The sequence below is a fragment of the Telmatherina bonti genome, assembly GCF_933228915.1.
Source record: "Telmatherina bonti genome assembly, chromosome: 1".
NCBI lineage: Eukaryota > Metazoa > Chordata > Actinopteri > Atheriniformes > Telmatherinidae > Telmatherina > Telmatherina bonti.
In genome coordinates this window covers 39123173-39140895 of record NC_136619.1, presented here as the reverse complement: position 1 = coordinate 39140895, position 17723 = coordinate 39123173, and the positions used below count along the sequence as shown (strand labels likewise).

The 17723-nt window shown below is 39.8% G+C and overlaps 1 protein-coding gene across 1 annotated transcript in view; it reads right to left on the bottom strand.

Annotated features, from left to right (window-relative positions):
• Positions 1–17723, bottom strand: part of LOC306755386 (sodium/potassium/calcium exchanger 1-like) — a gene marked incomplete at both ends in the record, with an annotated part of 31683 nt that continues 13960 nt past the window's right edge. Inside the window, 8 exon segments of the mRNA XM_079239751.1 lie at positions 1–250; positions 895–1061; positions 3018–3107; positions 4773–5045; positions 9088–9227; positions 12242–12319; positions 14618–14668; positions 15139–15192. Coding sequence (XP_079095877.1) covers positions 1–250; positions 895–1061; positions 3018–3107; positions 4773–5045; positions 9088–9227; positions 12242–12319; positions 14618–14668; positions 15139–15192 — 1103 coding nt within the window.

Here is a 17723-nt window from a genome sequence, read left to right as displayed (position 1 = left end):
TCAGATGGAAATGGGACAGATGATGATGCGGTCCTCCAGCATGACGCTGAGGACGAGGAACACGAAGTACAGTACGAACATGGTGAGGCCCAACATTTTGCTCATCTTCCAGCGACAGGCAGCGATGGAGATGAGGACGAAGAGGAGCATGAGGAAGAGCAGCACGATGGCGCAGAACAGCCCGTTGGAGCTGACTGTCACCGGCTCGCCGTTGTGGAGAAAGGTGTAGATGAGCCACGGGACAGGCAGACTGAAAGCAGACGGACAGGCGGGTTACGTGAAGCAGCAGGCTCAGTAAGAACTTTCTCCTGTACGTTTGACTTGTAGTAAATTAATTCTTTTAGTTAAAAATTCTAGCTTTTTTTTTTTTATTTTTAACTTTACACAAAAACTAACCGCTCCAGTAAGGGTGTGTGTTGGCAGGAATCTGGCGATACAGTATGTATCATAATACAGGGGTAACAATGCGATATGTCACGATATGTTGTGATATCAACATGAAATCAAAATGATATGTTTAGATTTTTATTTAATGGTTAGAAAACTGTCAGAGCAAAGTACGCAAGCAAAGCTGTTAGATGCTCAATTTTTACCAGATAAATATAGAAAAATCTTCCTTATAAGTAAATAGTTCTAATAAATATATTAAAGTATTTATCATAAGTAAAAAAAAATTCACAGTCATCTTTATAAATAAAAACCTAACTTGCAATTATTCAAGTAAAAATAAACCAAAAAAGAAAAGTTTAAGTGCATCAAAACAAATGAGCCACAACCATTAAAGTTTCCTTATAAAAAAATAAATAATTGAGACACTGCATTTGAACATGGATGTAATATATTTCAGCATATCCATATGTTTGTACACCACTACGTAATATAGTTTGTCCTCACCCAACGGTGATGTCGAAGATGTTGCTTCCCACCGAACTGGACACTGCCATGTCCCCCAAGCCTTTCCGGGCCACAATCACACTGGTGATCAGGTCGGGGATGGAAGTCCCAGCCGCCAGGATGGTCAGGCCCATAATTTCCTCGGAAATGCCCACAGTCTCGCCCACCTGTGTGTACAAACACATCCAACCAGCTGTTACAGGAAGCGCTACCTTCAGAAGTCCTCAGTCCGGCTCCTCCTGCCCACAAGCCATGAGGAAAAAAGCCTTTCTTCCAACAGATGTTCATATTTTTCACAAAAATGTGTGGAAATCGGTATTTTTCAAGAATAATTAGTTCTTTTGAAGCAGAGATTAGTGTCCTCCCACTCTGGTTTTCAAGTTATTCAGGATTTCAGGCCTGCTTGAAGTAATTGGATTCATTTGATGGAGCATTTTCACACCTTAGATCACGATGTTGCTTAAAGACAACCCTTTCTGGAAAGTGGCAGCAGGTTTGGGAGCTGCTTCTTAAATCATCTTAAGGTTTAAGTAAAACCGTTTTATAAAATTATTCACTTTTCATCATGTTCATGCTTCAGCGACTCTTGTTCCCATCAGGCTACGTTCAGGCTGCAGGTCTTTTACAGGTTCTCTGTGCTAATTTCTGATTTTTTTTTTTTTGTTTTTCAAATTTTAATTAAACCTTTATGGAGCCAGACTTTTTAAGGCTTTAATTAAATGATAAAAAAAAAAGAAAGTTTATGATGGCTGTAAAATTACTTGTATAGTTTCACATTATGGCGTCAGAGATTGGCCCGTTCCATAAATGCTGATCCCCCACATTTTTTTGCACCTCTACTGCCTCGACCACGTTCATGAACTTTCCTAAGTATTCTGCCTCCCTGACCTCGGTTAAGAGCCTCACAGTTATCACCTCCCACATGTGCCGCTTCAGGTACATTATTATCATAGATAGATACTCCACTTCCATCAGAAGCATCGCTTTCACTGTTGCTAGGTGACCAGTTGTCATCCTCAGGAGGCAAATTTTCCGCCACCAGAAGCAGAAATAGCTAATAACTCGCCAAGTACCTCATAGTACAGTAAAAATGCACATTTCAATATGACGCAGTTTTCTCTGAATTCACCCTGCATCACAGACTACAAGCGCCTCCTCATCGGCTGCGTTTCTTTCATAAAATATTTCCTCTTAAACTTTGAAAAGACCCCCACCTCCCCTACCAAATGTTACATTAAAGAGTCACATATCTGGCATGTTGTGGTGGAAATCCTGTGTGACAAGTTTAGGCAGTTTGCTTCTCTGAAGGCGTCTTAGTCCTTTAAAAAGGGGCAATAGGCAAATGTTCGTTATTTCTAGGTTCAAGGAATTAAAAAAAAGTCACAGTTCAGAATTAGAGATGTAGTTTAACCTAGAGTGTAGCGTGACGTCTGGTCTTTGTTGGATCTACAGCCCCGTGTTTACCAGCCGGGCTGGCTGTGTGCACGTTCATTTGAAATGCCACCTCCTCCTTCGTCTCGCAGCCTTCGACCATCCCTACCTATAAAAAGTTGCAGTCAGGAAACACTGCCAGAGAACATAATGTTCACCTGAAGCCATAAACTTTACCATAAACTACAATTCTGATCAATACAGAACCTCTAGAACCCGATGCAGCTCCATGTTTAGCTGTTGTGCACTAGAAATCCAAGTTGTTCTGCTTTAACCAATACATTTCTTTATTAGCTGTGCGTGTCGTCTTCCCACTGAGTGATTCATGGTGCAGCGCCGCCTCTGGCGGCGAGAGGAATGTTATTCAAAAGGTCCGATTGCAGCCTTGGTCCAGACTGCGTCCTGAATCAGATGGGGTCTAGCGACTAGCTGGTGTAAAGCTGCCCTCAGCGTTGTTGGCATTTCAGCCCTTTTTAGCTTCCATCCCCACACGACACATTCACAGCCGACTGCCTTAATTCCTAATCACATCTGATGTGATGCAGGAGAAGCTGTTTTTATTAAAGATTCAGCTTTAATGATTTAAACTTGTAATTGACTGCTTTGGATAAAGAAGTTTTGTTCCAACTTAAGCCATAATTTCTTAATCTTGGTTTCCATGTAAACACGCTATGTGTGAAGCCCGAACCCACCTGATGAGCCCACCAGACCATCAGGTAGGAGAAGATGCCGATCCAGAGGATGGAGCCAATAAACGTCATGACAAAGAACCTCCTGGATGTCTGGAAACAGGATGTTTGCATGTTAAATTCACAAACAGCTGCAGAAAGCTAAAGGATTTAAATCTTCTGTAAAAACAGGTCACATTTTGTTAATCTTGTATTAGCGCTTATGGTAACTTCTTTTATATAAAAAAAGAAGAACAAGTGTTCTGTTCTCTTAGAACATAAACCACAATAGTCTATTTAATTTTCTCATCATTCAACATGTTTCAGCAGCTGCGATCATAAACATGACTGTGCATGTTAAACTGAACATGCGTGTTTTTCTCCAACGTTTCTGCCAGTATACCCATTCTATCAGGTCCATCTTGTTAGAACCGGGTTAAAACTCCTTTTTTCTTCGTTGCTGCATTAAATCTTGGTGTCATAAATTCAACAAGGTGTTTAAAACAATCCACAGATTTTGTTTTTTTTGTTTTTTTTTCTTTGTCTTGTCCAGCATTTAGACAAGCAGAATGATGGTCTGGATGCTGTGTTCTGCTGAGCAAATTTACTTTGCCAAGGGAAGCTTTATAGATATAATGATCCCCTTGACTTTCTGAATTTTTATCTTATTACTATATTTATTTTGCGTTATTGTTTGCATTGTAGAGTTTGTACTGCTGGACCGGACCGGAGAGGACAGAAGAAAGACAGAAAGAGAAAGAAGAGAAAACACCTTAGTGAAAAGTGAAAGAGATAAAGAAGGCAAAAAACCCTAAAAAAAAAAAAAACATGGTACAAAATCTGTGGATTGTTTTAAACACCTTGTTGAATCTATGACACCAAGATTTAATGCAGCAACGAAGAAAAAAGGAGTTCTAACCCGGTTCTAATGAGATGGACCTGATAGAATGGGTATACTGGCAGAAACATTGGAGAAAAACACGCATGTTCAGTTTAACATGAACAGTCATGTTTATGATCGCAGCTGCTGAAACGTGTTGAATTTGCACCATGTTAACATGAAGCATCACGCAGTTGCTGCACATCCATGATGATCTTATTGTGGAGGCCGTTGGAGGACAGTGAACTCATCGTCATGGTGGAGATGATGTGAGCTTTGTGACATGGTGCATCATCCTGCTGGAAGTTTCCATCAGAAGATGCTACACTGTGCTCAGAAAGGGATGGACATGGTCAGCAGCAGGACTCAGGTAGGCTGTGGAGGTTAAACCAGGTCATGTTGGTACTAAGGGGACCAAAGTGGGACCAGAAACCCTCCCCCCACCGTTCCACCAGCAGCAGCCTGAAGCGTTGATCCTGACGGCAGGATGGATCCATGTTGTCATGATGTTTCCAGCAGATTCTGATCCTACCATGTGAATGTGGAGCTGAACTGGAGACTCATCAGACCAGCAACGTTTCTCCATCTTCTATTGTCCAGTTCTGGTGAGTCTGTGTGAATTGTAGCCTCAGTTTCCTGTTCTTACTGACAGGAGGAACCCGCTGTGGTCTTCTGCTGCTGGAGACCATCTGCTTCCAGGCTGGACGTGTTGTGTTTTTCAGACCTTGGTTGGAACCAGTGCTTACTGGTTTAAAGTCACTTAAACCCTCTTTCTTCCTCATTCTGATGCTCAGTTGGAACTTCAGCAAGTCGTCTTCATGACTCCATGCACTGAGTTGCTGATTCCACCAGGAATGCTCTGAAGAACCCTGACTGGCTGCTGGAGTGTTTGTACTCACCAGGTTGCGGACGTCGGGTAGCGTGATCCAGAGCGGGAGCACGATAGGCAGCAAGAGCAGGTAGGTGACCTGCTTACGGGGGGTCTCAGGCCACTCCAGCGACAGTGGTTCGTTTTCCTCTTCCTCTTTTTCTTCTTCTTTCTTTTCATCGTTTTTGTCCTCCTCATCCTCTTCCTCCTCGCTTTCGCTGGGCTCGCTGCTTTCGCCGTCGCCGCTTTCATCCTCAGAGCTGCCATCTGAGCCCTCTGACCCCCCCGCTGCTGATGTCACCGCCTGCAGGACAGAAGACGTATCGTGTCTGTAAACATGTCGCATCTCATACAGGAAGCAATAAAACATGATTCTCTGGCTTTAAATTGAGGATTTTCATGATCACCACTAAATTTTATTTGTAAATAATAAAAAAAAAAAAACTTTTTAATATGAGGCTGATTTAAAATATTTATAATAAAACTGCACACAGTATTTATTCAGTTCTATGTAAAATCCTAAAGTATGTGTTAACTTACTTTTCAGCCTGAAAAATTGTATCTAATAGGGGTGGGAAAATCCAATTGAAAAATTGAATATCGGGATTTTTTTGGTTCACAATTTAAAAAAAGTTTTTTTTTTGTTTTTTGTTTTTTTTGTTGAAAAGGTCTTTTTTTTTCCCAAATAAAAGAAAAAATAATCCATTATAAATTTTTTTGTCTTTTTTTTTTATTTATTTTTTTTTTATTGATGTTTTTATTTGTATTCTTGGGCATTATAGCCGCAGAATGATGGTCTGGCTACTGGGTTGTTTTTTTTCCTCGTTGAAATTAAGAAGAATGATGAGCAAAAAAAGTTTTTTACATTATTTTTGGTTTTAGCCTACAAAAATCAGTAATATTGAAGAATTGGGACAAAAGCATATTCTCACAGCCCTACTATCTAACATTATATTTTGTTTCTTTTAATTAACATATAAATCAGCAAAATTTTAGAAATACATTATATAGAAAAATAGATTTACAGGAATTGCATTTAGTTTTCATTTGAATAGATTTGTAAATAAAATAAACAAGTTTAGATAAAACATATTTACACCCGTATGTTTAGTGTCATAATTACTCAGCTACTGAAACAATCTGTGTTGTAATATTTGCCTTTAATTTCTTGACTAAGCCGTATATCCAAACAAATGTATAAAATGTAAATTTTTTTTCATTGATTTGTTATATGAATTTTCGTTAATAACTTATTTTTCATTAAATTTAACTCACCTAAATTTAATCCTAAACCCTACTAAACTTTATTTCACAAAACTACGTTACATCTTTTCTTTAATTTGTTTGGCTTTAATGAAAACAACCCTTTTGCTCTATTATGCTTCATAAAGCATAAAACGTCTCAACTACTGAGTCTATAAAAACTCTACAAATGATGTGCTTTGTTGCTCTGCTTCACTCAACAGAAAATATAAATATTGGAGCAAAAAATCCCAGAAAACATGTATAATTCAAAATCAGACAAGAACCTCGAATAAGCCATTGTTTTTTTGTGTTTTGTTTTTTTTTACATTATTTTTAATTTGAAGCTGTAAAGGTAATATAACCCCTCTCGTCTCATAGTCCTGGATCTAGAATACATGGCAGAGGTAATAAAGCTGAAAATCTGCTGCTAGTTTTTTTTTGGTAAACTCATATTTTCATTTGCAAACCTAATAAACTTTAAAATCCTTAGTAAAACACAGCTAAGAAAGGTCTGAATTCCTGCATATAGACAATAAACAATCATATTAAGTCCACAACTGGTTTAATTATGTAATAGGATCATGTTGAAGTATTAGAAATCAATATTATATTTCTTTGATTAAACTCCATTTCAACCAGGTGTCAAACTCCAGTCCTCTGCTATCCTGGAGGTTTTTTGTGGCTCCAACACACCTGGCCTAAAAGACAGTGTCAGTGGTTACAGTTAAATGATGAATTTATATTCGGAATTATTCTGAATTAAAGTATTTTCCTGTGAATAAACATGGAAATAGTCATTCTGAACTAAGGTTTTCATGAAAAACACGTTTATTCGCCTTTGCTTAATTCTCCTTTAGCTTTGGTGGTTGGGAAGGGTTCTGATCGGATGGGGGGCCGACGTGATGTACGTGACGAGATAAGGAGGACGCACCTCATCGTGATGGGACGAGGGAACGAGCACACGCCTAATCACAACTTAACAAGGTAACGATTATGATCAGGACTGGATGAGGTTACACGCACAAGCGTGATGTGACGATGTAATGAGGATGTGTCTCCTAGCAACGGGAAGAGGTAACAATGGTCAATTCGAAGGGACAAAGTAACGAGCACGCGACTCATCGCGACAGGACGAGGTAGCAAGCACGATTGACAGTGCGACAGGATGAGGTAACGAGCACAATCGTCAACGCAACAGGATGAGGTAATGAGGACGTGCCTCATCACAGTGGGATGAGGTAACGAGCACAATCGGGACTGAACAAGTTAACGAGCATGTGCGTCATCGCAAAGGGACAAGGTAATTAGCACGATAGTCATTGTGACAGGACGAGGAAACGAGCAGGTGCGTCATCAAGATGCAACAACGTAACGAACACGATTGTCAACGCAACGGGAAAAAGTAATGAGGACGTGCCTCATCATGACAGAGCGAGGCAATGACGGCATGCCTTACTGCGACGAGAAAAGGTGACGAGCATGATCGGGACTGGATAAGGTAACAGGCATGAATGTCATCGTGACGTGAAGAGGTAATGAGGACGTGCCTCATAGCAAAGGGACGAGGTAATGAGGACGTGCCTCATAGCAAAGGGACGAGGTAATGAGGACGTGCCTCATAGCAAAGGGACGAGGTAATGAGGACGTGCCTCATAGCAAAGGGACGAGGTAATGAGGACGTGCCTCATAGCAAAGGGACGAGGTAATGAGGACGTGCCTCATAGCAAAGGGACGAGGTAATGAGGACGTGCCTCATAGCAAAGGGACGAGGTAATGAGGACGTGCCTCATGGTGATGGTACAAGGTAAAAAGCATGATCGGGAATGGACAAGTTAAAAAGCACGTGTGTCATTGTGAGGCATTATGTGGTGCATTATCGTGATGGGACGAGGTAACGAGCACGTGAGTCTTTGTGAAGGGACGAGGTAATAAGGACGTGCCTCATCGCAATGGAACGAGGAAACGAGTATGATCGGGACTGAACAAGGTCATTTTGGACATGCCTCATCGCAACTAGTCAAGGTAACAAGCACAATTGTCATGGCAACAGGACGAGGTAGCGAGCACAATCGGGACTGGTCGAGGTAACGAGCATGTACGTCATCATGACGGGACGAGGTAATGAGGATGTGCCTCATCGCAATGGAACGAGGAAACGAGCATGATCGGGACTGGACAAGGTCATTTTGGACTTGCCTCATCGCAACAAGTCAAGGTAATGAGCACAATTGTCATGGCAACGGGACGAGGTAACGAGCACAATCGGGACTGGACGAGGTAACGAAAATTCACAGAACAAATCGGAATCATTAAAGGGGAACAATTTGGAATTAAAACTCGTGAACACGCCTTTGTGAAAATTTGACTGGAATCAGGTGTGTTGCAACAGGAAAACAATTAAAACCTCTAATTCATTTAGATTTATTTAACAAAAATAACTATTTGAAATGACATGAATGTCTAAGTTACCCATTTTATTTATGTTTATTTGATAGAGACAGCGCATAGTAATGAGCGTCTAGCAACAATTGTAATCATGCTGGATTATAGCTAACATGCTAACTTGCATTGTAGTCCCGTACACAGATAAAGAATATACAGTGAAACAGTATTTGTTTCTGCATCTCATCCTCAGAAAAATACAACTAAACACATTTTTTTCTTCAACAAAACACAGCAAAAAGCTCCATTGCTGCAGCGCTGAGATGGATCAGACAGATTCGGAATGAATGGAACAACTGGAAGTAGTTTCCTCCAGTTCTCCCAACAGGCGATGCATCATGATGTCTGGAGTTCAGTTTTTAGTATTCGAGCTAGTTGTGGACTTCAAACCTCACTGCTTTAAAACTTTCACTGAAAATGAACGATTTTTCATTTTGACTGCAGTTGAAGGTTGGGGGGGGGGGTAAAGGGTCTAAGTCAGGGTGGCTCTGAACTCCCCCTCCCTCGTTTAGAACCATCTCTGCTGAAACAGATCACATATCAGCAAGTTGCAGAAGCTGTTTTATCTTTATTAGAAAAATTTACTGACATGATTGTTTCAACAGTGAAAAGAAACAAAAAACATGATTTTCACAACAGTTTAGTATGAAATGCTTCACCTTTGACTCCTCTGCCTTTTCTGGCATCTTCTGCGCCGTTTCTTCGGTTTTTGCGGGCTGTGAGGTGGACGGCACGGCTGCAGCGCCCCCCGGTGGTCCAGCGGCAGCAGGCTGCTCGGACTTTGGTTTCTGATCTTCATCTGAAAACGAAGACGACGGTGAGAATGACGCAGACGGCACATACACAAATCTGAGGTTCAAACACTGACTTTGCTGCTTCATGGTTCGTATGATTAACTCCAACTTTAATAAAATCAACAGGAGGAATTGCACAACGATGCACACTTCAGACTACTTTGTTTTGTAGAGGATAAAGAATTAAAAAGGAAATGTTGTGATCATGTACAAGAAAATAATTTTGTTAGTGATTTTTCATCTAACAACTCAACAAATCGACTCTTTTCTAATATTTTAATTATTAAAGCATCAGAAAATCCTACTTTTTGTCTTTTCATTCTTACCTCCGCCAAGGAAATACAGTATTTTACCTCTACAGACACATCCAACCATACCGTTTTTGTTTGTTGAGGATATTTACTTCTGCCAAGGAGGTTATGTTTTCACCAGAGTTTGATTGATTGTCTGTTAGCAACATTACTCAAAAAGTTATGGATGAATTTTGATGAAATTTTCAGGATAGGTTGGGGGTCTCAAGGAACAGATGATTAGATTTTGGGATCCGGAAGAGATTTTGGATTCTGGATCACTTTGAAGTTATGTTGGCTGGTAATCCCAATATGCTTGGCGGAGGTCTGCGCTTCAGAGTGCTTTTCTAGTTTAACTATGTCTTCACGAAACCCACAGAATGTGTTTGAGACAAAACTTGTATTTAAATATATTACAATAACGCTGTGTTAAAAAAAAAAAAAAAAAGGAATACAGATTAAAATAACCAGATTATATCCTATAAAAAATTAAGCTTAAAAATAACTAAAAAGGCCCTGCGATGGACTGGCACGCCCAAAGACTGCTGGGATAGGCTCCAGCTTCCACATGACCCTTCATCGCACTATGCGGTTAGGATAATAAATGAATGAATGAATAACTGAAAAGATGAAAAAACTTAATTAAAAAAAAGATTAAAATTAGATATAAAAAGTTTAGAATAAAATATAATTAAAATATATTTTATTCTAGATTGAGATAGATTGATTGAAAATAAAATAAAACAAGCTTAAATTAAATTGAATGTCCTTTCCCACATAAAATTTGTATTTTGTACCTATTTAATTGTTTTGTATGAAAGCGGTAATCCTGCTTTATTATACAAAACTGGAGTTATACATTTAAAAATGTGAATTTGGGTAAAATATTGAGAAAAAATCAAATGTGAAATGTAAATTATTATAACTTCACTGTAATTTAAAATACTAGTGTAGAAAAAGATTGCTTGGGCTTCAATAAATATTGTCTCTTGCTCTTTTAGTTAAGCTATGGGTGTATTAATAGGAGTTTCAGCCCAACACGTTCATTTAAACTCCAAATATAATCCTGCAGAGGAGCATGTGGAATCCCACTTTCCATCTGTATTTATCATCATACGCTGAACTAATTCTTTATGTAATAATAATCATATTGTTCAATAATATTCAACAACATTACTGTAAAACTTTTTTTCCTATCATGCAGCCCTGATGAAAATTCAGCAAACAGTAACTGATCAATAAGATCTACATATGGATTAATAAATGCTTTTACACAGCGGAAGCAACTGGTCTGTTCTCTTGATCGCCACTCTGATGGTTCATATGGATAATCAGTTAAACTTAGAGGCTGCTATTAAGAAACGTGGCAGTGACAAAAGTTTGACAAACATCTGGGAGAGAAGTGAAGATAATTTCCTCCGAACAGATCAGATGTTTTAATGCTATGATGATGAGCCGCTGTGTGGGCTGCTATGAAGTGTGAGTGGGAGTGATTCGAGTGTTCGGGGGATAAACAGCCTCCTCCGAAGGAGGCGGAGACGGCTTCCCACACACACACAAAGCTTCCCATCTGCATGTTAATCCTCAGGACTGATTGATTCGGGCTCATTGAGACCCCTCCAGGCTCACCGCAGCCCGTCTTCGCCGTACAACTCAGACTCTACAGCCTAATGAAGTGCTTCAATGTGATGCAGGAGCACAAGGACCAAGAGGCTGCTCTGATTGTAGAGGACCACCTCCTCAAACTCCAGACCATCTCTGACTGTCATCACTGAAATATTAAACTAAGAATCTGAAACATTAACCATCTACGTTTATGCAAAGCGTAACAGAAATATGCAAATTACCCAACATGCACTGCATTGCTTACAGGAAACTGATGAACCCATTAAAGCTTAAAAAAAACAAAATATGGCTAATTTGACTTCTTTCTTACATCCTGTCTCTTCTCTGAGGTCTCTCCAGTCAGTAAAAGTCCGCCTGATAAGTCGTTTTAGGTATTGCTCTGACCCATCCCTCTTTCCTCTTGCAATGCTTTGCTTAATCAGCCATGAAGCACATCCAAAACAGCCAACATGAAGCAAAATCAAACAGTCACATGATGCCCATGGTAGCTGGAAGTACAGTTTCTCAGCCTTGGGGTGCTGCTGAGCAATGGCGACTTCAGGAATGACCATAATAAATGACAATAAATAAATAAATGTCATCAAAATGAGTCAGAAACAGAGTTTAAAGCAGGATTGCTTTAATACTAATGGTTAATTGTCAATAATGACCATTTCATGTTTCCTAAAATAGCCCGAACCATCATTTGTGAACCTCGGAGATGATCTGTAGAAGCAGTTTAGGTGATAAGACCAAGAAAAATATTGGTTTGTTTTGGTTAAATATCCGCAGGAAGCATCGTCCCTGATGGGATGAATGCAGGGACCCGTGTCTTCATGTGCAACATAGTACTGACCCTGTGAATCCACACTAAATGAGAAACTTATCTGGTGTCTGCTGCATTCCCTGTCTCACCGCCTCCATCATGGGTTCGTTCAGCTTGCAGACCTCTTCTTTTGCTACACATGAAACTCTGCCTCATTCAGATAAAATCCATGCAAACTAATAAACGAACCTGAATGCAATGTGTTCACACGTTTATGCTAAGACTAGGCAGCTGGCAGTTATACTGAACGATATAATCAACATGTCATACGGTCGGGTTGGGGTTTTACATGACTCACCTTTAGCGTGATGCTGATGCGACTCTTTCTGCAGTTTTTCTGTCACTGGGAGGTTCAGAGGCTTTATTTTGTTCTTTGCTGTAATTAAGAGAATCATCACTTTTAAGGATTTCTTGTGAGACCTGATATGAGGGGCAGTTTCTGCACAGGAAGGTTTGTACAACACAGAAACGAGTAATTAATCCCAATAAAACATCTCTTTTTGTTCAGAGCATCAAATTACAACTGATGAAAGGTTTCGGCCAAAAATAGCAAGTCATCTGGAAGCTGAGCACGGCCATACTTATGATCTCATTGTCTCATTACAACACAGACAGTTTTCTTGTAAAAACATAACGCATGTTTCTGCTTGTAAGGTCTAAGATGGCATGAGAAAGATGAGAAACAAAAAGCCATTCTTTCTATGAGTCCAGTAAAGCCAGTAATAGAATAAAGGAAAAAAAACATGCGTGTCTGAGCTTATTGGTAGATTTTGCACCTCTGTTCCACCCATAGATCGTATATAATAAGATGAACAGAGCCTCCGTGACGTCACCCGTAGGTTTCTGAAGAGCTGAATTGAAGCTTGATGGGCGGTTCCTACCATCGCCATCTTGGCAGGGGCATGTGTGTTGTCTCACCCGAAAAATACAAATATGGGAAAAGAGGTGGAGCTGAGAGGGGGGCTGTAAGCATCATGGCGGATGATTGACATCGAGCACACTCCGAGCTTTCTGTACCTAAGAGCTAACAAAGCTACCCTGGAGATAAGAGCTAACCAGCTAACAGAGGTAAACAGGCTAAAGCTAAGTCACGTTGTTAGCCGGCTAAAAACCGCGGTTGTTCTACGTTCTTCCTAGTTGAAGCGGGAGATCGGGTACCTGTCAACCAAAAGGACCGCCCCTAACTATGCTGAACTTCGAGATTAAATTACTTTTGAATGGGCGCGTTATTTAAAAACTCACTCCCCCCACAGTTAGCATGAAGGTAAACCTGACCTGTTAAACCTAAAATTGATTTTTGTACCAGGCTGTAAACATGTTTATTTCTGCTGTGAAGTTGGTCTTTTTAACATGGGAGTCTATGGGGATTTCCTCTGTTTTGGAGCCCCTAGTGGATGAAGGGGGAACTGCAGTTTTATGCACTTCTACATAGGCTTCACTTTTAAATGCCGGAGGCTCCGTCCATCTTTCATATACGGTCTATGGTTCTAACATGGAGCGGCTCCAGTTCCCTGGCTGATCACAGCAAAAGATTCCGAAGCACCTAGGAACCGTTTTGGCTTCATGTTATCAATTCTTTGACCAAGTGATTTACCTATTGAGGAAGTTTTATGCATTGTTATACCCCTAAAAAATATGTTGTCGCTCTATTTTCGAAAAATCTTGAGCAGAATGGATCGAAAAGTCAGCGGATGAAAAGCAAAGTGGATTGGTTCAAATTCATGACATTTTACTTTGAAACATGAACATTACATAATAACCGGGGGCATCAAGCCAACTGGTGAGAGAGGGTCTCACTTGATGTTTGACATCATGAGCAACAAGACAGTCTTGGAGGTGGAACCACTTTGTACAACACATCCCTACTTTGAAGCTGTGGCTACAGTAAGTAAGACACTGGTCAGACTGGCCAAATAGCCAATAACCTTTTGCTGGTTTATTGTTCTCTGTAAATGCCCATAAGTGCACCCACTACCTGCGCTGCTGTAAGGGTGCTAGGCGGGAAGCTTGGCCTTGGGTGGAACGGAGGGGTGAGACATGAGGTTGAATGTTGGTGCTCACCTTGATCCTCAAAAACTCGGGTAACTACGGAGCTTTGACTTTTATTTTAGTATAAAAAGCTGGTGGTTATGCTGCAGATGGTGAAACATATTTCATATATTCTCTCTTTTCTCTGCAATTTGTGTCATGCTTTACATGCTGCCGAACTGTCCTCCACAGTTACACTGTGGTCTTGTGTTGCTCTATGACCAATAATAAATCTAACAAGGATGACTTGATCAGTTTTTTAGGAGGGAATAACTCTTCCTCTTCTATACTGTCCCACTCTAACACGCCTCTTCTGCAACTCACATGGAACAAAAAGAAAGCAACACAAGGACGTTCTTTCAGGTTAAATCTTTTATGGAAAGCTGCAATACTAGCGTTTAACTAATCATGACATTTAATACTGTGATTACTTGTGAAATTAAGTCATTGTGGCATCCCTAAAAACAGCAACAACAACAATAATCTTCTTGTAGAGGAAAACAGAAAGCAGGACCGTGCAACACAAAAACTTAACTTCATAAACACAACATACACCAACTAGAGACACAACAGCAAGCTTCAGCTATAAACAATAACAACATCAGACTGGACACAACAACACAACACCAACATTTTCCCAGCTTACCTTTCCTCTGTACAAGCCCCTCCCCTCTGACATCACCGTTAAAAGATGTTTCTGATTGGCAGGAATACAACACCACATAAAACATATCCAACATTAACTCATGTAACTCCATTATTATTAGCTTCCTACATTTGAAATGGATAGTATGATATTAAAGCTCAAAAAGCAAAGAATCAGCCCATTTGAGCTTCCATGCAGTGATACAACATCACCCACAAACCTTTGCACTTATAGAAACAGTACGACCATGAGCCAAGACATGACAAGCAGCCTGAAGTTGAAGGTTTGCTCTGACTGGCAGTAGCTATCCCAATGACCTGATATTACGATATTAAAGACATTCATCTGTTCTTAATGTTTTGGCTCATTGTTTTCTGTTGATAGAATATTATTGATATGTGGGATGAAGACCCAACAGAGACAACGAAACACAGCCAGACAGTGAATCTGAACCACCACCATGAAATAAACTCGACAGATGATGGAAAAAAAAAGACACGGCGGCGACTCTTGCTTCTTACCTCCTCTGACTGTCTTCTGTCTGGGGGTTTTAACGGCCCCTCGGAGGGCTGCTTCTAGGATGGAAACCACAGGGGCGATTTGGATTTCTCGGCTACCAAAGTTTTACTCGTCTTTTTTTGTTTTTTTATTTCTAGGTAGAAAATCTGCTTCTGTTTTTTCAAACGGACAGAAATCATGACTTCATCATATGAATCAGCTGCAGCCAGTTGGTTTGTGGGACCAGATGTTGGTTTTAAATGAGCTAGAAAACTGCCTCCATACTGTCCCAATGGTAATAACCCAGGATGTAGAATTTCACCACTGATTCTTTCTGTCTATCCAAAGAGAGATCCTGGGATCCTGTCAGGGCAAACCTAGGAAGCCCACCTGGGTTGGCCAAGTTGGGCCCTACGGAAGTTTTAGATCCATGAGTCTGAGCAGAATCCATGTGAGGAAAGAGATGTTAAAGAAAACAGAATCATCTTAACAAATCCACACTAATCACTGTAGCTCAGCAGGAAGAGCAGTCGTCAACAGGAAGTTGGGAGATAGATTCCTGGCTTCCCCTAACTATGTGCCGAAGTGTCCCTGGGTGAGACATTAAAACCCCAAGTTGCCCCCCGATGTGCCTATTGGGATATGTGTATGTAAGTCGCCTTGGATAATAGCATCTGCTAAATGACTGTAGAATAGAATAGAAAAGCCGGTCAAGTTTCCGTTTTTTGTGCCTACAGTAAAGAGTTGTAAAAGCTGAACAGTACTGCCACCAACAGGTCAGCCTGGAAATTACAAAAAGATCAACAACAATTTCATCCACGTAGTTTTCTTACATTACTTATGTGACAATACTAGAACCTGGTAAAATTAATCTCTCAGAAATATGTCTAGAATAACTCAAGCAGTGATGAATGCCAGAGGAGCTTCAGCAGTGTGCTAATGGTGGGTTTTTTATGGTTTCATTTTTTTTTTCATTTTCTATCTTTACAGTATTTTAAAAATGTTTTTAAATGGATATTTTAAGCCAGAATGTTCAGATCAATAACTACATGTATGTGTCAGAATAATTTAATTTAAAATTTAAGATTTAATTTGAAATATACAATTTTATTTAATTATTTATTCTACTGTGACACCTAAACTCATTCTTTTCCATTCCTTTTTTTTTTTTTTTTTTTACCATTTAACCTTCGTATTTATTAAATACACATTTTGCCATTATGTTTATCATTGTATTATTTGTAATAAAAAAAAGTTTGTCAGGAAAAGTATGATGCAGCGATAGTAAAATATGATAAAGTTGTTGATAAATTCTGCTCTCTGCAGGGATGTAGTTAAAACAAAAAGTCTTTTTTTTTTTTTTGTATAATAAGATAAAAAATGGTGTAAATTTTGATCCAAACTCTGATATCGGCAAACGTAAAACTGAAACGCTTCAAACTGAGACGCTTCCTGGATGTTCCTTCCTTTATCCTGCCAGACTAAACACTGCGTAACACAGAAACCTGCTGCTTCACACCTGAACATGCAAAGAAAATCTACTCATTCACGTTTCATACAGAGTCCAGCTGCTGAGGTCCCACTGCTACACCATTTCCACGCTGACAAAGAGCTTGGTCTGCTAGACGCCGGCTCTTATCCGGCTTTTATTAGCCTGTATTGAAAAGCTGATTAAGGATCAGCGGTGGCCGAGTGGTGTGAGAACGAGGAACAGCAGCACGGAGAGTTCGAGGACAGGCTGAAGGTCGCTCTGGTTCATCTCAGCGTGCTGATTTACAGAAGGGGACGGAACAGACCGAGCTGAGTCACCAGCAGCTTTACTGCAACATGGAGCTGCAACTTTTAGTCAGTCCACACAAGTTTGACTGGGAAGAACAGTAATAATACATCTTCAGAGCTGTTGTGAGCAGCATATAAACACTTAGTGCTTCTGAAGGCAGATTTTAGGATTTATTAATATGTTTAATAACATTAAATCTCTGTGTGAAGATAAACAGATGTCATCGGAATGGGACTTGACAAATAAATGTTTTTTCAGTCTCCCTTCCAAGTTGCTGCACGTTATGGAAAGCTAAGATTCTTGTGGTTTGAGTGATGCATCCCATCCCAAGCTACAATCATAACTGTAGATTCAGTAATCGCTTGTTTCAGACCAGCTGCAAATACAGATAGATAAAAACCAGGCAAAGGGTCCAGCAAAAACCGGTCCAGTTAATAACTGGTCTACTAAAAGTCTTCGTTCCACTACAAGTTGCAGGAATTTAAGGGGTTAACGAAGACAAAAGTGGATCAATAAGCAGCTTCCGCTTACATAAATGATTAAATATTTATATACAGGTAAAAACTGCTGCAACAGAGATCAGGAAGCATTAAAAAAAAGATATGAAGGATGACGGATATTAATATATTGATTGGTATTTCTTTATAAAGATTAAAGTGTTGCTCCTCTTAGTATTCACATTATTGAAAGAAACAATGAACAGAATAAGAGTGAAACAGTTTGATCATAAAGCGACCCTAAAACAAAAACACAAGAGAATACAGCAACTTGATCTCAAATTAAACAATCATTTAGCCACAAAAGTTATTGAAGGATCATGAAACCCTC